The sequence below is a fragment of the Macaca thibetana genome, chromosome 1, assembly GCF_024542745.1.
Source record: "Macaca thibetana thibetana isolate TM-01 chromosome 1, ASM2454274v1, whole genome shotgun sequence".
Classification (NCBI taxonomy): Eukaryota; Metazoa; Chordata; class Mammalia; order Primates; family Cercopithecidae; genus Macaca; species Macaca thibetana.
The window spans coordinates 30,354,799-30,377,908 of NC_065578.1; the positions used below are offsets into that span (position 1 = coordinate 30,354,799).

The following is a 23,110-nucleotide window of genomic DNA, read 5'->3' on the forward strand; positions in this document are numbered from 1 at the left end:
GATTTGCCCACAGTCATGTAGCCTATAAGGTAAGATTTGAGTCCCAGCCAGTGTGAGTCCAAAACCACTACACAGAAAATTCCCACCTTATACCACCCTGACCCTGCAACCACTCTCTTGTCCCAGCTTCTATGGCTCTCAGGGGAGGACTTGGCTTTTTAGAACAGGCTTGGCTGAAAGAGCAGTAGTAATAACCAATCAGATATGGCTCCAAAGTTGCCCATCTTACCAGTATGAGTTTTCCATCAATTAGCTCCCGCACAAGTGTCGTCTCTTGCCCGTCCCATTTCTGCAGGTGAATGAGTTTCCCTCCATCCAGTGTCACAATGGACTGCGGAAAGAGAGTATAGGCCTGAGCTGTGATCTTAGTCAGGATTGAGGGGCAGGGTGGGGTCTGGACACTGGGGCCCCAGAGGACACAGCCTTTGACCCAAACTAGTGATGGTGTGAGGATGAGAGCTCAGGCAATCCACCTCCCAGCTAACCCCGCAGGACATCTAGTTCACCTCCAGCCTCTGCTCCACTACTGCCTTGCTAGGGAAGAGGCCTTCAGATACTAGGCAAGGAGGGAGAGGCAGGCAGTATGGTGGAGCCAGAGAGCCTGGCTCTGAGAGGCACCACAAGCCTTCAAGATAGACAGTTATCTGTACTCTAGGTGACGCCCGCAGCCTAGTCCCCTCAGATACAGGTGGGATTTACTAGTCTACCCCTGGGAAAGACTGAGGAGGAGGAATAGTCCTGAGAATCTTTTTCCAGCCTTGTGGTTAGTCTACATAATGTCTAAAAGACCCTTAGCAATAGGAAGTATTGGATAATTAGACTTCCTGGCCTGTATTCCTACACCTTTTCTTGGTCCATATCATGTAATCTCTTTAGCTGACAAGAGGGCAGCAACCACAGAGTCCTGTGACTGGATGCCCTTGAAGTGTTCCTTAGCTCTGGGTGCTGCCATACATACATCAGCTGGTTCTCATTTGGCAGCTCTTCCAGGTCTCTCTTTCCTAGGAGTTTGGGGGCCACAAGGCCAGGCTAAGGGATCCTGATGAGCAAGGTGGTTCAGTAGGAGAATCTGAGAAGGTTCTGTGTATTGTTTGGGTGATAAGGAGTATGGGGCCTGTCTCTTAGTGTGCTCTTTTTTATCCTTACCTTACTCCTTGTTCTCATTCCCCTAGGTTTTTTTTTTTTTTTTTTTTTTTTTGCCTACTCAGAGTAGATATTTTTGCCCTAGGCATTCCAGAGGGCTATTGTGTTTAATTGGGGTTCTTGCCCCTTGAGAAAGTAGGCAAGTCCAAGGAGGCAGGGGCATGTGGTGGGGCAGCCACCTTTATCCCAAGTAGACTGCCATCTTTGGGCACCATCCCCAGCTGTGCTTTCTGGGGACAGCTATGAGGAAGAGGAAATAGCTGACGGGGCTGAATGATAGTGTCATGATAGAACACTGCTATAGGGACACCCTATAGAGATCAAAGCCCCTAAGTTCTCTCACTCCCGTGCCTGGCCTGGAAGGCTGAGGCAAGCTGCCAAGACAGTCACTGCAGGGTGACAGAACCCTGGGAGAGGGGGCTAAGGTTTGGTGGAAAGACACTGCAAACACATTCATGACAAGGTGAATGCCCTATCATGGAACATAGCTCTTCCTGCCTGTCCGCTGGCAACATCAGAAATAGTTTGTCAGGGTCATTGGCCATGTCTGAGAATTAGAAGTTGAGTAGGTGGCTTCTTGTTCCTGGCTGCCTTTTTTGCTGCTGGAGGCTACAGTGACCTCACTCAGTGGAGGGCCCTGACTTCTGGGCATCATTCCTAAAGCACTTCAGGTCACAGCCATGGCCACATAACTCCGCCATCTATGGAAGGGGAAAGAAACCTAGAGCTACTGCATACCTTGCACAGGGTCACCCAGCTGGAGCTGGAGTAGATACTGAGGTCAGAAGAACATCCTGGCTCTGTGCTGCCCATTCTGAGGCAGACAATAGATGAATCCCAAGAAGGGAGGGAAGAAAACAAGAGGACAGAACTGACATGTATTTAGCAGCAGTGGCATTCTAGCACTACACAGGCTTTATGAACCTTGTTTCATTTAAATTCCCCATGATAGTCTGCCCCTCAGGGTGCAATACCAGGGAGCCAAGACTACCAGCCTATTCTCTTTTAGAGTCTCAGCACTCTTCATTCCCAACCCGTTTCCCTGACTTACCTTGACCTTCCTGTCATCTGCTGTTGTCTCATCAAACTCCACCCCCAGCTTGAAGTTGATCTCTGTGTTCTTGAAGGTGCTGTGTGTTTTTAGGGTGAGAATGTCCCCATTCTTTTCGATGATCGTGGTAGGCTTGGTCATGTTGGCCACCTGCCTGGTAGCAAAACCCACTCCTGAGGGTAGGGGGAAGATTGTGAGTATATGAGCTCGGGTAGAGAAGCAGTGTACAAGAAACTCAATGCATAACTCTCAGGCCTGGGTATGGGGAAGTGGAGGACTGTATCTTTCAAAGCCTTTGCATGGGAATTTTAAAATTCAGTCTTGCCCTTTGTTCTGTTTGGTGAACACAGATTACTGATCCCATTAGACAGATGAGATACTTAAGGAACAGCGGTGCCATAGCAAGTCAGTGGCAGAGCTGGGATTAGAATAAGTTACTATTGGGCTGAGCGTGGTGGCTCACGCCTGTAATCACAACACTTTGGGAAGCCAAGGCAGGTGAATCACATGAGGCCAGGAGTTCAAGACCAGTCTGGCCAATATGGTGAAACCCTGTCTCTACTGAAAATGCAAAAAATTAGCCAGATGTGGTGGTATGTGCCTGTAATTCCAGCTACTCAAGAGGTTGAGGCTGAGAACTGCGTGAACCTAGGAGGTGGAGGTTGCAGTGAGTCGAGATTGTGCCACTGCACTCCAGCCTGGCCGACAGAGTGAGACTCCATCTCAAAAAAAAAAAAAGTACTATGAACTTTTTGTGTAGTAAGAACTGTACATGTTATCTCATTTAGTTCTTCCTGTTCCTCTGAAGACTATTTCCACGTTACAGATGCAAAAAGAGAGGTAAAGCCCAGGGTCACAAATCTGATATTGAAGCCCAGAATTGTCTGACTCCAGAGCTTGCTTAAGTGCTCAGCTATACTACCTCCCAAGGCTAGAGCATAAGGCTGAGGAAAGAAGAGAAACGTAGACTTTCCCTTCCAAAGCCTTAGGCATAAGAGTTTTCCAACTTTGGAAGTTTTTATCCTGAAACTAAGAAGTGTTAGTGCTCTTGTCCCTTATATATGGCAACCCATCATTTTCAAAGCCTGTTATCTATGATCTAGGAGTTAGGTACAAAGGAAATATTTGTACTATTGTACAGATTGAGGAGGAGCCTAAAGTGGTAGCAACAATGAGTTAGACTCAAACCCGTCTCCTGACTCCCTGTCTAAGGCTCTACGGAGACTCTCTTCCTGACCCAAGCATGGCTTCCCTGGGTACTGGGCAAAGTCCTAAGTGCCCTGCAAGCAAGTAAAGAACAAAGAACTAATCATGACTGCCCCCTCTCCCCACAGCAGTTTACACTGAGCTGTCCTCCAAGGCAGAGGTGAGGCAGGAGGCAGCCCAGTGTAGTGAAGTGGTGTGTGTAAAGTCTCCAAATGTACCTGGCTACATAGTGCTTGCTGGAAGCTAGGTACTCTGCACATGCCCTACATGGGTTTTACTTAATGCTTGTAACAGCCCAGAAGCGTAGATTATCCCCAATTTACAATGAAGAGAGTGAAGTGTCTTGTCTAAATTCAAACAGAATAAACTGACATAGATTTGAATCTAGGCTCCAAAACTGTTGACTATTTTCACTGGGCGACTCTGCCCAGCACATACTCAATCCAGGCCACCAGTTGTGCCTGTGGTCACTGGTACTAGACGGGACCTCTTTGCCCCTTGAGAGCCCTAGGTCTATAGCAGGAGGGGCAGGGGCTGCCTCTGCCATTATGCTATCAGCCCACCTTTGTTTGGCCAATGAGGAACTTGGCCTTGCCCCTTGGTATCAGGATGAGTCAGGCCAATCACGCTCCCCTGCATAGAGCAGGACCTTGTCACAGCACTGGGAGCTCTGTTCACTTAGGACCTACCCAGAGGTATGGAGTGTTTGAAAAGGAAACCACTGCGGTATGAGTGAGGGTCTGAACCAAGAGAAACTAAGAATATTGAGCTGACAGAATTTAGGAGACTCAGGGAGATCTGGGTTCTACTTAGAAATGAAGCCAGCACTATTTACTGAGAGCTGAGGAGGGTATTTTCCCAGGCTTTCCATTCCTACGATAAGAATGCAGGCTGCCTTAACATAAGCTTCTGAAAGGTAACAGGACTTCAGGGAGACCAGCCTGCCTACCCAACTTGGGGCAGAATAAGAGAACAAGAATGGTAAAGTTGTTGCAGCTCAGTTCAAGGACTCAGCTCTGGCCCAGCTTTAGAAGGAGGAACTAAATCTGGTCATTCCAACTTCCCAGTAGCTGCTAGGCTGTGTTCGTGGGGGTTGGGGGGTGGTCCTCTAAGAATGACTGCCTACCTGGAATTACTGGGCATAGCGCCCAGGATAGGGTAGGGGCTGTTGAGAGCTTTGACCTCTCCATCTAAGCCCAAAGCAGTAGAAGAAGGGCTGAGGTCAATAATTAGCTAAGCAGTTCCTACTTTTCCCACTCCCAGGGCCTGTAGGGTAGTGGGAAGAGCTGTGAGTTACAGATCTAGAAACCTTAGGTTTTCATATTGGCTCTGCTGTGGAATTGTTATACATTTCTACTCTCCTGGTTTCAGTTTCCCTGCTGAACTAGATAGTATGGGAATCTCCAAATTCCTCACCTGTAAGATTCTTTAAATCCTTATTCTTCTCCATCCCAACACCACAGCAGTTTTCCACATCCTCCTAAACCAGTGACCCTCCCTCCCAGGTCTTGACCTTGCTCTGGGACCCTCTACTGCACATCAGAAGTCCAACGGCTTTCTCTGCCTACCCCTTGCACAGGTGGGTGAGCTTTGGGTTGCAGGAAAGGCCCAGCTGATGATGGGCCTCTTGCCCCACCCTACCCCAAGGCTCGCAGTGATTAAGGCCTGGTTACATAGACTGCAGGACAAGGTCAGACTGGCTGGTGAGAAAAGAGGGCATTCTCCTACAAGAATTCTTTCCCCAAATCCAACATGGAGAGATGGGGATTGCTGCTTACTGCAGGTTCCTGTCTTATGTCCTTCTCATATCTGATTCACTGATCCACGGTTTTTTCCCCACTAATCTTTTTCCTCCTAGGTATTTCCTACTTGTTTAAGGTCATAGTACACTCTCTAGCTGCCCCATTCCCTTTCTGGGTTCAGTCTCCTCCAATTTCTAAACTACCCATGCCCGTGTTATTTTTCTCCCCTGGCTAGACTCCCCTTCCTGTGATCAGTGTTCTTTTTCCAAACCCTCCTCCTTCCTCCAATTCATATATCCCTCTTCCTGGAAAGAGCCTCCCACACAGCTGCCTCCTTCCTCCACCTCCCTACCGTGGTCTCTAACCAGATTTGGACCACCAAAGCCCCCTCCCTACAGGCCCTATCTGCCCTAGCCCAGGCTGCCATCTCCGCGCTCCCGTATTCCCCAGTCTTAACCAGGAGGGATGCAGCAGGAGTGCTGCATGGGGCTAGGCATGCTACCAGCCCAAGCCAGCATCCTGAGCCCCGCGGCTTGCTCACCGATTGACTTCATGTAGTCATCGAAATTCTTGCTGTCCACTAGCTTCCAGGTGCCCAGGAAAGCGTCCACCATAGTGATGCTGGGCTAGGCTGAGAAAAGCTACAAGAGAGCAGGCGTGCAAGGGCTCCGACGGCGGCTCCCTGGCCGGGCTGCCGCTTTAAATAGCCCTCGCATCACATGAGGAGACGTGGCCCACGCCCCCAGCTCCCGAAATAGGAAGCCCCAGGCTAGGGCTCACCCAGGAGGGGCTGGTCCGCCCATCCCCCAACCCACTGAGGTGGGTGGGGACCAGCCAGTGGCGCCCTGCTTGCCTGCGTCAGCGCCAGTGCCTGGCCCCCGAGTCCCTACCCTAGGCTGGCAGGACCTTCTCCCTTTCCTGGCCTCTAGGCACTCTGGAATCTGAGAAGGCAGCAGCCGGCACCAGCCCGAGAGCTAGGGCGCATGGCATGGATATCTTCCGTCCCCCAGTCCCTCTTTGAGCTTGGGTTCAGAGCAGAGATGAGACTAGAAAAGGAAAACGCCCTTGGGCTGGTGCCCATGCCGAGAAAAGCTCTGGTTGACTTCTGGCACAGGCATCTCTCCTCGTTTTACAAGTGAGGAGCCCGAGGCTGAGAGGGGAACTGACATGGTCTCGAGAAATAGGAGGGGGTGAATGGGGCTCAGATTGCAAGCTTGGTCTAGCGGGCTTCAGAGCTCGCGCTCTCCCTTCACTCTCACTGCCCGGTGGCGGAGACAATCAGCAGGGGCTCGGTCTGCGGCTGAGCTGACCTTGTCCTCCGCCTGTTTTGAGCAAAAGCCTGACCCTTCGCGCCCCGCCCGCCTCACACGTGCTTGCCCCTCCCTGCGGAATGTCTCCTACTAGCCCTCCTCCCTCCCCACCCTACCCCACACCACCATCCAACTCCCCACCCGCCCCTGCAAGTGCTCCGGGCTTTTCCGGTTTCTTCTCACAGCTCCGAGCTTTAGCTCAGGTCGTTCCCAGTTCCCCTCCTTCAGAAATTCTGCCAATTCGGTCAGCTCTTCAGGGCCCACGGCTGCCTTCCCCACCTGCCGCCCTTTCTTTGACCTGTGCACACTAGCAAGCCGCCTGCACTTTTGGGTAATTTGCTGCCTCCTTTTGAGAGCCTGCTGTGCGTGGTTTGTCACTGTATAGTTTACTAAGCACTTTCAGTAAAAATAAGACCCGCCTTGTATTGCTCTTTATTGCATGCTGAGGGCTTTAGGTGTATTATTTCATTGAACTTTTTATTTTATTATTATTTTTTAGAGACAAGGTCTCTCGCTGTGTCCCCTAGGCTGGAGTGCTGTGACGCCATCATAGGTCACTGCAGCCTCAAACTCCTGGGCTCAAGGGATCCTCCCACCTTAGCCTCCCCAGTAGCTGGGACTATAGGCACACACCACCACACCTGGCCTCATTGAACTTTTAAAGCAAAATCCATGATGTAGGTGTTACTGTGTTATTTTCTCTTTTTAAAAAGATGAACATGGCCAGGCTCGGTGGCTCACGCCTGTAATCCCAGCACTTTGGGAGGCCGAGGCGGGCGGATCACAAGGTCAGGAGATCGAGACCACGGTGAAACCCCGTTTCTACTAAAAATACAAAAAATTAGCCGGGCGCGGTGGCGGGCGCCTGTAGTCCCAGCTACTCAGGAGGCTGAGGCAGGAGAATGGCGTGAACCCGGGAGGCGGAGCTTGCAGTGAGCCGAGATTGCGCCACTGCACTCCAGCCTGGGCGACAGAGCGAGACTCTGTCTCAAAAAAAAAAAAAAAAAAAGATGAACATGTTGAAACTCTGAGGAGCTCACTCATTAATTCAGCAGTTAATAAAGCACCTACTTTGTGTCAGGCCCTGCTTTGGAGAGAGACAACAGGGAACAAGACACACACCTCTGGGCAGCCAGACACAAAACTAGTGTGGTGGTTCTAAAGGGAATCCTGTCCTGTCCTGACCTGGGGGCCCAATGTAGGCCTCTCGGAGGAAGTGAGGAATAAATGAGTTTCTGAGGGATGGCAGGAGGCTCTGCACATCAAGGAGTAGTGCCGAACTGAATTTCAGCCAGCAGCAGCCTGTCCAGGGTGGGCCTGCAGAAGCCAACACAGGAGCCCTAAGCCTGCCACGTGCGTATAGTATGGCAGGCCCTTCTTCCTGGGACTCTGTTTCTCCATGTGCAAACCCTGCCTCCCTTCCCTGGACTGTTCTGGGAACAAGGCCAGGGAGGAAGAGCCCTCTCCCCACCCTAAGATCTTGATTCCTTTGGACAGTCCGGTTGCCAGAAGACTCAGAGGCTTATTTCTGCCAAAGCTATAGGGACAGGCCTCAGGGCTGGGCATGGAACCTTGGTGATCTCACTGTTGGAACAGGTGCCAGGAGAGAAGGAGGGGGAAAAGATGATTTCTGACTCAAGGTCACAGCCTTCACACACAGGGCCTCCTCTCAAGGACTGTGTGGCCAGGAACCAGAACTGTCTCTTTACGTGGCCCATATAATGCAATGATGGAGAGCTGGGGCTGGGCTAATGACTGCTGGCAGATCTGCGTTCTGATCTGAAATTTGTTGGGTACTAGCTGTGTGGCCTTGGGCAATTCACTTAAGCCACTCTGAGTCTCCAATTCTTTTTTTTCTTTCTTTCTTTTTTTTATTTTAAGAAGGAGTCTCATCGCCCAGGCTTAAGTGCAAGACCTGTTTTGGCTCACTGCAATCTCCACCTCCTGGGTTCAAGTAATTCTCCTGCCTCAGCCTGCCGAGTAGCTGGGATTACAGGCAACTGCCACCACCCCTGGATAATATTTGTATTTTTAGTAGAGACGGGGTTTCACCACGTTGGCCAGGCTGGTCTTAAACTCCTGACCTCAGGTGATCTGCCTGCCTCGGCCTCCTAAAGTTCTGGAATTACAGGTGTGCGCTACCACGCCGGCTTCAGTTTCATCTTTAAAATGAAGGATTTTTTTTGGAGATGGAGTCTTGCACTCTGTTGCCCAGGCTGGAGTGCAATGGCATTATCTCAGCTCGCTGCAACCTCTGCCTCCCGGGTTCAAGTGATTCTTCTGCCTCAGCCTCCCAAGTAGCTGGGACTACAGGCACGGGCCACCACGCCTGGCTAATTTTTGTATTTTTAGTAAAGATGGGGTTTCACCATATTGACCAGGCTGGCCTTGAACTCCTGACCTCAAGTGATCCGCCTGCCTCGGCCTCCCAAAGTGCTGGGATTACAGGCATGAGCCACTGCACCCGGCCTATTTATTTATTTGGAGAGAGTCTCACTCTGTCACTCAGGCTGGAGTGCAATGGCATGATCTCAGCTCATGGCAGCCTTGACCTCCCAGACTCAAGGGATCCTCCCACCTCAGCCTCCTGAGTAGTTAGGACTACAGGCACATGGCTCCACACCTGGCTAATTTTTTTTGTGTTTTTTTGGTAGAGACAGGGTTTTGCCATGTTGCCCAGGCTGGTCTTGGACTCCTGGCCTCAAGCAATCTGCTTGCCTTGGCTTCCAAAGTGCTGAGACTACAGGTGTGAGCCACGACACCTGGCCCAAGATAATACATTTAAATGCTGAACATGGTTGACTTACTAAAGTTCACTGCTGCTGCTCCTCTTGCTGCTATTCTTATTGTCTCCAGGGATGGTGCAGACACCTAAGACCTAGTCTGAGCTCTGCCACTACCTGCTGAGTTACTTACCCAAGGCAGATTGCTTTGCTTCTTTAATCCTCAGTTTTCTTATTTCTGGGACAGGATTGGAAACTGCTGCAACTGTGAAAAAGGGGCTATAGATGTTTTTCAGGATGGGTTGGGGTGGGAGGCACTGCCCGAAAATCCATTTGCTCCCTCTCTTGGGCCTGTCCAAATTGAGCAGCATGGGGCTTTGAGGAGCTCTACCAGACAAGCCTCAGACCAACTACCCTCACTGCCCTTCCCCCACCTCACTTCCGTGCTCAGACCTGGGTCACCCAAGTTAACCCATAAGCCACACCCCATCTCCTTTCCTCCTGGTTTACATCCTTCTCCCTTCTAAGTATGTACAGTTCTCTCCTCATCCCTCTGAGTTACCTGCATCCTCTTCCTCTGTTATGCTGACTACATTTGGGGGAGAATGTGAGCCCTGTCCCTTTTTGTGCTCCTCTGTCTTGCCCTCAGCAGATTCAGATGTGGATATAACATCTGGCAGGCAGCAAGACCAGTGCCTGCCCAAAGCAGCATCTCCCCAGCCCTCATCCTATAGTGAGGTCACTGTTCTATGTTTCCACGGCAACCACAGGCTGGGAAGATGGAGAAGAGGAGAGATGAGTAACCAGAAGCCAGCCAATGAGATGAGCTGCAGCACCGGATGATCCATGGGGCCATGGGGAGCGGGCACAAGGGAGGCCTGCTCAGCATGTTCAGCTGTTTCCTGGACCCTCCTGCCATCTGGATGCCTCCACTAGAGAATGTGCTACTGGCACCAGGAAAGAGCTAGAGGCTGAAGAAGCTGAGCTAGAAGCTTTGCTGACCCAAGCACATGGCCCTCCTTTTTTGCCTCTTCAGGGTCTAAGTCTATGGATGCTGACTACCCCCGCCCCATCCCACCCCTAGTATCTGCAACTGGGAACTTTTCCCATTTGCTGGTAATGATGGTAGGGCTCTTTCTGCCTCTGCCTGCCATGGGACCAGCAAGTCTTAGACATCCCTTCTTTTTATGCCCTTGGTCCATGTGTCTTTGTTTACCAGAAAGGGGTCCCAATCCAGACCCCAAGAGAGAGTTCTTGCATCTCACACAAGAAAGAATTTGGGGCAAATCCACAGAATAAAGTAAAAGCAAGTTTATTAGAGAAGCAAAGAAATGTCTGTTTAGTAAACATTATTAACCTGTTCCCTTAACTGTAAACATTTTGTGACTAAGAATGTTTCACCATGTGGGAATGCATCCCAACCAGGTCTCAGCTTCATTTTACCCAGCCTCTATTCAAGATGGAGTCACTCTGGTTAGAATGCCTCTGACATAGGCCAAACATGGTGGCTCACGCCTGTAATCCCAGCACTTTGGGAGGCCGAGGTGGGTGGATCACGAGGTCAGGAGATTGAGACCATCCTGGCTAACATGGTGAAACCCCGTCTCTCCTAAAAAAAAAAAAAATACAAAAATTAGCCGGGTGTGGTGGTGGGCGCCTGTAGTTCCAGCTACTCGGGAGGCTGAGGCAGGAGAATGGTGTGAACCCAGGAGGCGGAGCTTTCAGTGAGCCGAGATAGCACCACTGCACTCCATCCTGGGCAGCAGAGCAAAACTCCATCTCAAAAAAAAAAAAAAAAAAGAAGAATGCCTCTGACATCTTCAGATTCAATGTCTTTGGAAGGAGCCCTGATTCTAAATTCCAGGGGCTGCACTTACTAGCTAGAGACCTAGAACAAGCTCCCTTTCCCCCTTCTGAGTCTCGTTTTCTCCCACATAGAGGAAGGCCATCAACTTCTCAGCGTTGTCAGGAGGATTAAAAGAGATAACAAATGGAAAGCTTACCATGCACTAATATTGAAGGAATGGTAACTCCTTTCTCCTTTCCTTCTTCCAGTTCTTTTCCCTAGGATATTTGAGTAAGCCAAGGCCCTTTGAGACCCTGAATCAGTAGGATAGGATTCAAGTATATGGCCAACTCCTCCTCATTGAGGTCACAGAGTGGCCTTCAGATCTTGGACATGAGTTTCCTCATATTACCCTTTCTCGCTCTTTAAATATTCATTCATTCTACCAATCTTAATTGAGCACCTCCTATGGCCAGGCACTGTGCTGGGCTCAGTGGGGATCCAGGGTGAACAGGAGAGCGCCCTGCTCTCACTTAGCTCACAGTGCAGGGGGGCTGGAGCCACAGTGGGTGGAGTGGAGTGTTCTTTCTGCCACTAGGAAATCTGCTTCCTTGTTCCCCAAGAGTTCTAGATACTGTGGGCTGGAGAGAACAAATGATGGCAGAGGTTTACTCAACACCAATTTGCTTCTAAGAAACTGCTGCCTGTGGCAGAATGCTCTCTGAAATGAGAACAATGACCCTTCCTGCCCTGGGGGAGAGGGGGGTACCTCAGTGGGGAGGGGCAATCTGTCTTCTCAGAAACCAGCCTCTCCCTGTTGCTGACAGAAGGAAGACGAGACTCTATAGCTGGTCTCATCTATTTCCTTGGTCTAATTTGTTACTGAAATCCTTTTTAAGAAAAGTTCCTGGCGGAGACTAAGGTATAGTATATTGACACGATGGGGCGCATTCAGGGTGCTATGGCTATAGACAGGTACAGTATATTGAATGAATGAACAAATGAGTGAGTGAAGGAGAGAATCTACCCCTCTAGCTTTAGCGGCTCTGGAGTGAGACTTGGGTTCCAATCTTGCCATATGTATACAACAGCTGTGTGACCTCGGGCAAGTCGTGATCTCACTGGGTCTCAGTTTCTGAATCTGCAAAGAGCATTATCACTATCCTCACCTAGCCAGCCTCCCAAGGACTCTGTGAAGCTAGGGAAAGACAAATTGAGGAATGCAGCACAAAGGATGTTTCTCCAACTCCTGGCCTCAAGTGATCCTCCTGCCTCAGCCTCTCCAGTAGCTGGGACAGGTGTACCTGGTTTATGTTTTCTCTCTTCCAGCCTCCTTCCTTGGCTGCCTGTGGTCCTTGGCACCAGACCCACTTTCTTTGACATGATGCCATAGCCAAAACCCATAGCCAAAACCCACAGCCTCACAGCCCACATACTCTAGCCCCTACCTGGCTCTCCCAGCTTTCCACACACACTGCAGCCACTCTGACCTTTTTGTACATTGAGGGGGCACCATGTTTCTCTCTTTATGTTTGCCAACAGTGCTCTTCCTCACCCCTACAGTCTTTTCATTAACTCCTTTTTTCTTTTTCAAAAAATCTTTTTAAAATAATTTTTTTTTTTTTTTAGACAGTCTCGCTCTGTCACCCAGGCTGGAGTTCTATGGTGCAATCTCAGCTCATTGCAACCTGTGCCTCCCAGGTTCAAGCGATGCTCATGCCTCAGTCCCCTGAGTAGCTGGGATTACAGGCACCTGCCACCACACCCAGCTAATTTTTGTATTTTTAGTAGAGATGGGGTTTCACCATGTTAACCAGTGTGGTCTCCAACTCCTGACCTCAAGTGATCCACCTGCCTCAGCCTCCCAAAGTGCTAGGTTTACAGGCATGAACCACCACGCCCGGTCAACTCCTACTCATTTTTCAGCTTTCAGCGTAACTATCCTGCTTCTGGGTAGCCCCATCTTCCCTGACCTTTCCTATCCTGCTTTGATGTTTGTTTCAGAGTCTGTCTTTGCGATTACACCGGAGGCCCTTAGAGGGCTGAGACCCAGTCTGTGTTGCTCCCTGCTGTGCACAGGACCTGGTACGTATTTGTGGAGTGGACAAACAGTCTCTCCGGAGAAAAGAAAGTCACTTGTTCTTGCAGTGTTCTCTGTTTTGAAATTCTGACACCATCACCATCTCCTTCTCTACTACTCTCAACTTTCCTCCTGCCAAAGTATCCTGTTTTGTGTCCTCTTTCTCACTCCATCCCTGAGGGCTAGTAGCCTGGGACATTTCCTGTGTGTGGTGGGGCCCCAAGTACTCCCAAGTGAGAATTGCGCTTTGGAAAGCATGAGTGTAGTCTGGATCTCAACAGCAGCTTTTTTGCAGGCACAGGGCTAGGGCTATTCCCAGAGAGTCATTAAACCAGGCCCCATACCTGGGGCTGATCCTGGCTCCCTCCTCAAACTTCAGTTTCCTTTTCTCTCAAATGAAAAAAGGTTGCCTCTGCAAAAATCTAAATAGTCTCTAATATTGGATTAGGTAAAGTATAATTAGAAAGGTAAACCTTAGGTTTATAAAATGGCACCTCACATCACCATGAGGTCTCAAGCATGCTTATGTGCCATGTGGCCTGGCCTCCATCTCCTCTTTTGGCACCAAACAGATGGACCAGTAGTCATGCCTCATAGTGCATTATATTCAGGAACAGCTTACCCAAGATTGTGGAAGGATTCAAGCAGCTCCCAGAGGCCTGACGAGCCTGGCTGGTGTGGACAGATGACCACTGTTGTCCCTGGGTGAGGAGAGCTGGCAAGCCATGGCAGAGTGGCTGGCAGAGAGTGTATCTTGGCCTCAGGAGTCTGAGGCCAGATGTGTTCCAGGAAGCAAGTACAAAGCCAACACTGTCAGCCTGGCTTGGGCTGAGATCTTGGGAGTTGTCCGGGTTGGTTGATGGGGCGCAACCCAGGACTCTGTAGTAAACAAAGACACCGGACAGGAAAAGGAAGGAGCCCATTTGCAGGAAGGACTGGGTGGGCTGGGGGTGACCAGGACTGGAGCCCAGGGTGAAAGATTTCTCCTTGTAAAGGTTGGCAATGGGAGGACCATGAGGTTAGAGGGATAGGATCAGAGTCAGGAAGAGATAAAGTCAGATGGAGAAGGCTGTCCTTCTTAGCATGGGATCACCCTGTGCAGGAGTAAACATAGTCCAGGTCACGCCTGTAATCCTAGCACTTTGGGAGGCCAAGGGGGGCAGATCAGTTGAGGTCAGGAGTTCAAGACCAGTCTGGCTAACATGGTGAAACCCTGACTCTACTAAAAATACAAAAAAATTAGCCAGGCGTGGTGGCGGGCACCTGTAATCCCAGCTACTCGGGAGGCTGAGGCAGGAGAATCACTTGAATCCGAGAGGCGGAGGTTGCAGTGAGCCAAGATCATGACACTATACTCCAGCCTAGGCGACAGAGCAAGACTCTGTCTCAAAAAAAAAAAAAAAAAAAAAAAAAAGCCCAGACAGCACCAGGAATCATAGGCTGGTATATGTCTGGCTACCAATTCTTCTCCCACCACTGGTGAGCCAGTTTATGATCTGTTAGAGGAAATGGGGAGGAGGTTTAAAGACCACCAAGGAAAATTGGGAGACATGACACCTGAGTGAACTTGGGCAAGTCAGTCTCTCTGTGCCTGTTTCCTCCTCTGTGTGATGAGGATAGTAATGTCTAACCTTTCAAGAGAATAAACGAGATTGTGGGTATAGAGAAGCTTTGTGTGCTATGAGCGTGGTGCAGAAAATTGTGGCTAACATTGGTGCATCACTCCCTGAGCACTGCACCGGACTTAGCAGCTTTTTGTCTTTCAACTCGCGTCACCCTGACAATAAAACCTAGTGAGGCAGGTACTATTCTCATCCCTGATGTACAGGTGACAGCCAGGATTTGGACTCAGGTAGACTGGCTCTAGAGCTCATGGCTTAACCATTATTCTACACTGGCTCTCCCTGTGACAGTGTTCACCCTGCCTTCTCTGTGACCTTGGGCCAGTCTCTTTTCTTCAGTGTTCCCAACTCTATGTTACGAGGTTGGGCCAGATGATCTATTTAATCCCTCAAGCTTTGGCAGTTGCTGGTTCAGGAAAGGAACTTCCAAGTAGGGGAGAGGGTGAGGTGGGACCAGAGCAGAGAGAGGATAAACTTTTCCAGTGTCTCTGCCTTTTCATCAGTGAGTAGGCTGGCAGGCTCCCCTTTGCCCTAGAAGTGGGGCCAAGGGAGCAGGTGATGCTCAGCCCCAGCCTGGAATATTCACTGGTCCCTGAGGATCACTGAGGTCTGACCACCAGGTCCGCCTGCCAATAGTCAGGCAAGGCCCATCTCCTCCTCCTAACAGACTCCAGAGGACTCTTCTTCAGTCTTCAGTCTGTACCCGCCCATTCTGGGCCCCTGTCCCCTCACCCAGGATCAGTTTATCTGGGCACCAGGCCTGATCTGGGGCCCGGGGATGGGACTATTTATAGATGTCCTCTGTCTCCTTGGCCTGGGTCTCTAGCCAGATTGGGCCATTCACACACATTTTCTCTCTCTGTCAGTCACTCATTGAACTTGACTGTCACTAGTCTGATGCCTGGCCTCATGGTGAGTACGGAGGATAACCGACAGATGACCTAGACTTGGTCCCTGCCCATGGGAGAGATGGACTTTTCTACAGACTGTGACAATACAGAAAGGCTATTACTATCACATAGGGCTGTCTCTATACCATGGAATACCAGAGGAGGGAGCCCCCCACTCTGCCAGGAAAGTCAGGAAAGGCTTCATACAGGAGGCACTCTTTGGACTGGGTCTTGAAGGATAGGCACATAGGCGTCCACCACATGTGGGGAGGGGAATTGGGAAGGCAGAGGAGAAGGATTTGTTGAGAGAGGATGAGATTTTCCTGATGATTGCCCTGGGGTGATGGCAGAAGATAAAAATAGCAAGTGATGAGAATGGAAAGATAATGTAGGTCACACAGGAGAAGATCTTGCTCATCATCCAGGAGTCTGGCCTTCCTTCTGAAAGCAGTTGAGAGTAATGGAGGGTTTCGGGCAGGGGACCTTCATGATCTGATTTGTATTATGGGAAGAGTTCCCTGTCTGCTGTGTGGAGGCTGCATGGAAGATTTCGGTTAGGAGGCTGTGGCAGCTATCCAGACTGCACGGTCCAGCAGGGCTCACCCATGCCCACACTGCAACTAGAGAGAGGGGGAAAGGGAAGAGGACACACTCCTAATTAAAGGCATGGCCTGGCCACTGCACACATCTCTTCTCTCTCGGCTACATCTAGATGCAAGTGAGACTAGGAAATACAGTGATTATTCTGGACTGCTTTTTACTCTAGAAAAGGGAGAGAGTAGATATCAGGGTACTGGAGGTCTCTGATACAGTGGTTAAAAGTTTCTGAGCCAGGCGTGGTGACTCACACCTGTAATCCCAGCAATTTGGGAGGCCGAGGCAGGTGGATCACTTGAGATTAGGAGTTCGAGACCAGCCTGGCCAACGTGGTGAAACCCCGTCTCTACTAAAAATACAAAAATTAGCTGGGCATGGTGGTGCATGCCTGTAATCCCAGCTACTTGAGAGGCTAAGGCAGGAGAATCACTTGAACCCAGAGGGCAGAGGCTATACAGTGAGCTAAGATCGCACCACTGCACTCCAGTCTGGGTGACAGAGCAAGACTCTGTCTCAAAAAAAAAAAAAAAAAAAGTCTCTGAAATCAGATTTCTGAGTTTAAGTCCTGCCTTAACCACTTACCATCTGTTCAGGCAGATTACTCGCCCTCTCTCGTGCCTCAGTTGCCTCCTCTGAGGGTACAGTGAGCTAACACACAGCAAGTGCTTACATAGATCCTGGCACATAGTGAGGCCCAGAGCTGGTTTCTGTTTCTAAGAGAAGTGGGGGCTCTGGGAACAGGTGTTGCCTGACTCCCCAGGAATCACTGAGGTATCCACAGTGGGGCAGATGTCTGGCTAGGGCATCCAGGACTATGAGCTGTGCCCTTTAGCCCAATTCTCTCAATCCCCATGGCTAGCTGAGGCAGAGAATGCTGGGAGCAGGGTATGGGGGTCCTGGGAAAAGAAAGGAAGGTGGATTTTAGAGATAATTCAAGGATAGATGGCCCAAGAAATGATGTCTCTGGATCTAGGGGCTTCAGATGCAGCCCAGCCTGGAGCCCCTTTCCCTCACAGGACAACAGATCTCCCAGGGCCATGGTGGGGCAGGGAAGGGGAGGTGGGGTGGCTAGTCAAGGTCACTTGGAAGAGAAGGGAAGGGGAGATTGGGTGACTAGTCAAGGTCGCCTTGACTAGTGACTCCAGACTTGGCTGCTGTGTGATCTCAGGCCTCCAACCACCACTGACCTTCTCTGGGCTTTGATCTTTCCATCTGGAGGCTGGGATTACTTCTCCTTGCCTTCCTGCAAAGTGAGTGTGAAGATTAGATGTCAGTCATAGAATCAGGTTGCTCCCTGCAGGGCTGAGTGCCTTGGAGGGATGTGTCAGTAGCAGATGACAGTGCACCCCTTCCCCAGAAGGAGAAGCACTGCAGCTCAGTCCAGCTGAGCCATGACTGACTGTTCTGCCTTCTTCCTCATTTGAGCTATGCTCTTTTCCCCAGGCTACTGGTTGTAAAATAGGGTGGGATAAGAGAGTAATGTGGGAGGTAAAGGACGGGTGGAAGGAAACAAGAGGGAGGAGGATAGCGACATCAGGAGAAAGGCAGAATGGTAAGATTGAGGGCTCATGGCTAAGGAAAATGAAAACTTAGAGTGAAAGGGGAGGTGTCTAGAACACCTCCCCTGAATATGGGGAACCATACTCCGCCTGAATATGGGGAACCCACTCTCCCCATATTCAGGCGCAGATGGGGAGCTTGCTGAGGGTAGGTGCTGTGCCTTATTCATCTCTCTGTCCTCTTCTCAGGGCAGACCACAGTATAAGCCTCCACCGAAAACAGGTCTGCTGTCAGTTTGTTGTCTGAACCCCAGACTTGGTCCCCCACTGAGCCTTCATGAAGCCTCCCCACCCAGGCCCTGCTTACAGGAGGATCTGAAAGGCAGCCTTGAGAAGAAGGAGGGGCAGCTGGGAGACAGGAGTGTGGGTCCCATTAGGGCTCCCTCAGTGCCTTGCTGTGCTACCTGGGACAAACCACTTATCCTCTAAAACTCTTTCCCCATCTGAGTAAAATGAGTTCATGGCTGTGGTTTGAGGGCTATTTTTACTCCATTAAACCCTATCTTCAAACAAATTCTTAGGCCAGGTGTGGTGGCTCATGGCTGTATTTCCAACACTTTGGAAGGCTGAGGTGGGAGGATCGCTTGAGCTCAGGAGTTTGAGACCCACCTGGGCAACAAAGTGAGACCCTCATCTCTACAAAAAAAAGTTAAGTAATTAGCTGGGCATGGTGGCACGTGCCTGTAGTTGTAGCTACTTGGGAGGCTGAGTGGGAGGATCACTTGAGCCCAGGTCGAGGTTGCAGTGAACCATGATCATGCCACTGCACTCCAGCCTGGGCAGCAGAGTGAGACTCTGTCTCAAAAAACCACAAATTCTGGCCGGGCACAGTGGCTCATATCTGTAATCCCAGCACTTTGGGAGGCCGAGGCGGGCAGATCATGAGGTCAGGAGACTGAGACCATCCTGGCTAACACAGTGAAACCCCGTCTCTACTAAAAAAATACAAAAAAATTAGCCAGATGTGGTGGCAGGCGCCTGTAGTCCCAGCTATTCGGGAGGCTGAGGCAGGAGAATGGTGTGAACCGGGGAGGCGGAGCTTGCAGTGAGCCGAGATCGTGCCACTGCGCTTCAGCCTGGGCGACAAAGCGAGATTCCATCTCAAAAAAAAAAAAAAAACAAACCCAAATTCTTAGGTGGAAGTCCAGGAAATAAAAGGGATCTTCACTGGTGGAAGCCAGGAAGGGTGCTGGAACCCACTTATATGGTCCTGGAGGGTCTGGGGAGGCCAATTTAAAGAATGGAAGCCCTGCTCTCTGGGCCTCAAGCAGGTTTGGCTATCCCTCCCTTGCCTGCTGTCCCGTCCCCACTACCTCCGCATGTCCTTTTTGCAGCCTGGGTGGGAATGGGTGCCCAGTCAACTTGCAAAGAGCAAGCAGTGCCCCTCTTGAGGTTTTCTTTCAATCCCTGGGAAATAGCACCACTCACCCCAGCCCCACCCCACACAGACACAGTGGTCTCGCCCTGGATCCCTTGGGATGGGGGAGGGGCCCAGAGAGAGCCCTCAGATTCCAGAGCCTCTGGATGCTTAGCAGGGATTGAGGTCTTTAGTAGGGGGTTGGGAAAAGAAGAAATGCGTTTCTGGGGAGCCACGAGATTGGAGCCAGGAGGCTCCTGGCTAAATGATCTAGAGTAGCCACTGCATCTCTCTGGATCTCAGTTTCTCCATTCGGATCTCAGTCTCTCCATCAGTACAGTGAGGGATGAATGCCCTTTCTCATTTGTGACTAGTAGAATGATAGGAGTGGGGATAGGGGCAGAGATTGTGTTGTGGGTGCTGAGTTTCCCAAGAGACAGCATCTTGCTTATAGTTCAGAGCCAGTGATGGTGGCCGCAGCAGCCAAGCCTTGGAGGGAGGGTTGGTAGGAAGATTGGTTGAACCTGGGCCCTGCCACTAAGTTACTGCGTGTGGTCCCCTCCTGGGGCCACATTTTCTCCATCTGTCTAATGGGACTAAATGCTCCCAGACCCAGGAGTCGGTGACTGCACCTGGCATCAGAGACTGGGGCAGAGGCCTGCAGCTGGCCCAGGGTGAGGGTCACAGTCCTGTTGTGCAGAGCCAGGAGTGGTTGTCAAAGATGGTGTAGAAAACCAAAAGTCAGGTGGGAGTGCTGAAGGAACCTCCAACTTTTTTGGTTTATAGATGGGGAAATAGGCTGGATGTGGGAAGACCAGTTGTCCAGGGTCCCAGAATGGGTTGGGGACACAGACGGGATGAAAACTGGGACTGCTGACCATCTATTCCAGCTTCTCCTCACAGGAAGCTCTAATAGAAGGTACAGGGAGTAGCTTTGTCTGGGGAGCAGGGAGATGGCCCTTCCACATCCCTGCAAGGTGTGGAAACAGATAACACAATGGGAGCTTAGCCAGCTTGTATTCCCTTTCCTTTTTTCTCTCTGCTTGTCCTGCGCTCTGCTCAGGATTTGTTAATCTCAGAAGTCTCCAGTTAACCATTCCATCTTTTCCACACAGGATAGGGGTGCAGTCGGACAGGAGCAGCAGATAAGGGGGTTGGAATTCCACAGTAACAAAGAGGTCCAGCTGTAGGGGCATGAGATTAGGTTAGGGTGTGCAGGGAGGAACTGAGCACAGAGCTTTCCCCTGTGTCTGGAGCGGTGGGGGTGAGGTAAGGTTTCTCTAATGATTTCGGGAACCCCTTCAGAGACCATGGTTTTCTGGTTCCCAAGTCCAGAAGAGACATCTCAGACATGCACATACCCAGGCATATCCACACAGATGACCTCTCCCACACCCCCAGACACATCCACACAGACGACCTCACCATCTACCCCCCCAGACACATCCACACAGACGACCTCACCATCTACCCCCCCAGACACATCCACACAGACGACCTCACCCATACCCCCAGACACATCCACACAGACGACCTCACCCACACCCCCAGACACATCCACACAGACGACCTCACCTACACCCCCAGACACATCCACACAGACGACCTCACCATCTACCCCCCCAGACACATCCACACAGACGACCTCACCCACACCCCCAGACACATCCACACAGACGACCTCACCATCCACACTCCCAGACACATCCACACAGACGACCTCACCATCCACACCCCCAGACACATACACACAGACACCTCACCATCTACCCCCCCAGACACATCCACACAGACGACCTCACCCACACCCCCAGACACATCCACACAGACGACCTCACCATCCACACCCCAGACACATCCACACAGACGACCTCACCCACACCCCCAGACACATCCACACAGATGACCTCACCATCCACACCCCCAGACACATCCACACAGACGACCTCACCCACACCCCCAGACACATCCACACAGACGACCTCACCCACACCCCCAGACACATCCACACAGACGACCTCACCATCTACCCCCAGACACATCCACACAGACGACCTCACCATCTACCCCCCCAGACACATCCACACAGACGACCTCACCATCCACCCCCAGACACATCCACACAGACGACCTCACCATCCACACCCCCAGACACATACACACAGACGACCTCACCATCCACACCCCCAGACACATACACACAGACAACCTCACCATCTACCCCCAGACACATCCACACAGACGACCTCACCCACACCCCCAGACACATCCACACAGACGACCTCACCATCCACACCCCCAGACACATCCACACAGACGACCTCACCCACACCCCCAGACACATCCACACAGACGACCTCACCATCTACCCCCAGACACATCCACACAGACGACCTCACCATCTACACCCCCAGACACATCCACACAGACGACCTCACCATCCACCCCCAGACACATCCACACAGACGACCTCACCATCTACCCCCAGACACATCCACACAGACGACCTCACCATCCACACCCCCAGACACATCCACACAGACGACCTCACCATCTACCCCCCCAGACACATCCACACAGACGACCTCTCCTACACCCCCAGACACATCCACACAGACGACCTCACCCACACCCCCAGACACATCCACACAGACGACCTCACCCACACCCCCAGACACATCCACACAGACGACCTCACCATCCACACCCCCAGACACATCCACACAGACGACCTCACCATCCACACCCCCAGACACATCCACACAGATGACCTCACCTACACCCCCAGACACATCCACACAGACGACCTCACCATCCACAGCCCCAGACACATCCACACAGATGCCTCACCATCCACACCCCCAGACACATCCACACAGACGACCTCACCTACACCCCCAGACACATCCACACAGACGACCTCACCATCCACAGCCCCAGACACATCCACACAGACGACCTCACCATCCACACCCCCAGACACATCCACACAGACGACCTCACCATCCACAGCCCCAGACACATCCACACAGACGACCTCACCATCCACACCCCCAGACACATCCACACAGACGACTTCACCCACACCCCCAGACACATCCACACAGACGACCTCACCATCCACACCCCCAGACACATCCACACAGACGACCTCACCCACACCCCCAGACACATCCACACAGACGACCTCACCATCCACACCCCCAGACACATCCACACAGACGACCTCACCATCCACACCCCCAGACACATCCACACAGACGACCTCACCTACACCCCCAGACACATCCACACAGACGACCTCACCCACACCCCCAGATACATCCACACAGACGACCTCACCATCCACACCCCCAGACACATCCACACAGACGACCTCACCATCTACACCCCCAGACATCCACACAGACGACCACTCCCATACCCCCAGACACATCCACACAGACGACCTCACCATCCACAGCCCCAGACACATCTACACAGATGCCTCACCATGCACACCCCCAGATACATCCACACAGATGACCTCACCCACACCCCCAGGCACATCCACACAGACCTCCAGACACCTCCAGACACCATCCACACCCCCAGACACATCCACACGGACGACCTCACCCACATACCCTCACCACATACCTGGCATTAGAGACTGGGGCAGAGGCCTGCAGCTGGCCCAGGGTGGACCATCCACACACAGCCCCTACACAGAACTGGCTACAAAATTGGCAGGATCCAGTGCAAAGTGAAAATGCGAGCCCCTGTTCAACAATTATTAAGAATTTCAAGATAAGGCCGGGGGCGGTGGCCCACACCTGTAATCCCAGCACTTTGGGAAGCTGAGGTCGGTGGATCACTTGAGGTCAGGAGTTCGAAACCAGCCCGGCCAACATGGTGAAACCCCGTCTCTACTAAAAATACACAAATTAGCCGGGCATAGTGCTGAGCCTGTAATCCCAGCTAGTCGGGAGGCTGAGGCAGGAGAATTGCTTGAACCTGGGAGGCGGAGCTTGCAGTGAACTGAGATCACGCCGCTGCACTCCA

At 51.4% G+C, this 23,110-nt stretch overlaps 2 protein-coding genes across 5 annotated transcripts in view; both read right to left on the bottom strand.

Annotated features, from left to right (window-relative positions):
* Positions 1–23,110, bottom strand: part of SNRNP40 (small nuclear ribonucleoprotein U5 subunit 40) — a 202,650-nt gene that overhangs the window by 109,664 nt on the left and 69,876 nt on the right. The window lies entirely within an intron of this gene.
* Positions 1–23,110, bottom strand: part of FABP3 (fatty acid binding protein 3) — a 263,378-nt gene that overhangs the window by 1,440 nt on the left and 238,828 nt on the right. For 2 of the 4 annotated variants that reach the window (XM_050796691.1, XM_050796682.1), the window contains exons 2-4: positions 5,684–5,818; positions 2,195–2,367; positions 230–331 (exon numbers count right to left, since the gene is read on the bottom strand). In XM_050796691.1, the coding sequence (XP_050652648.1) occupies positions 230–331; positions 2,195–2,367; positions 5,684–5,756 (348 nt within the window). In that variant the 5' untranslated portion in view covers positions 5,757–5,818. Of the gene's footprint in view, positions 1–229; positions 332–2,194; positions 2,368–5,683; positions 5,961–23,110 lie in introns of those variants that run through there. The other 2 variants (XM_050796672.1, XM_050796664.1) reach the window with 2 other exon arrangements.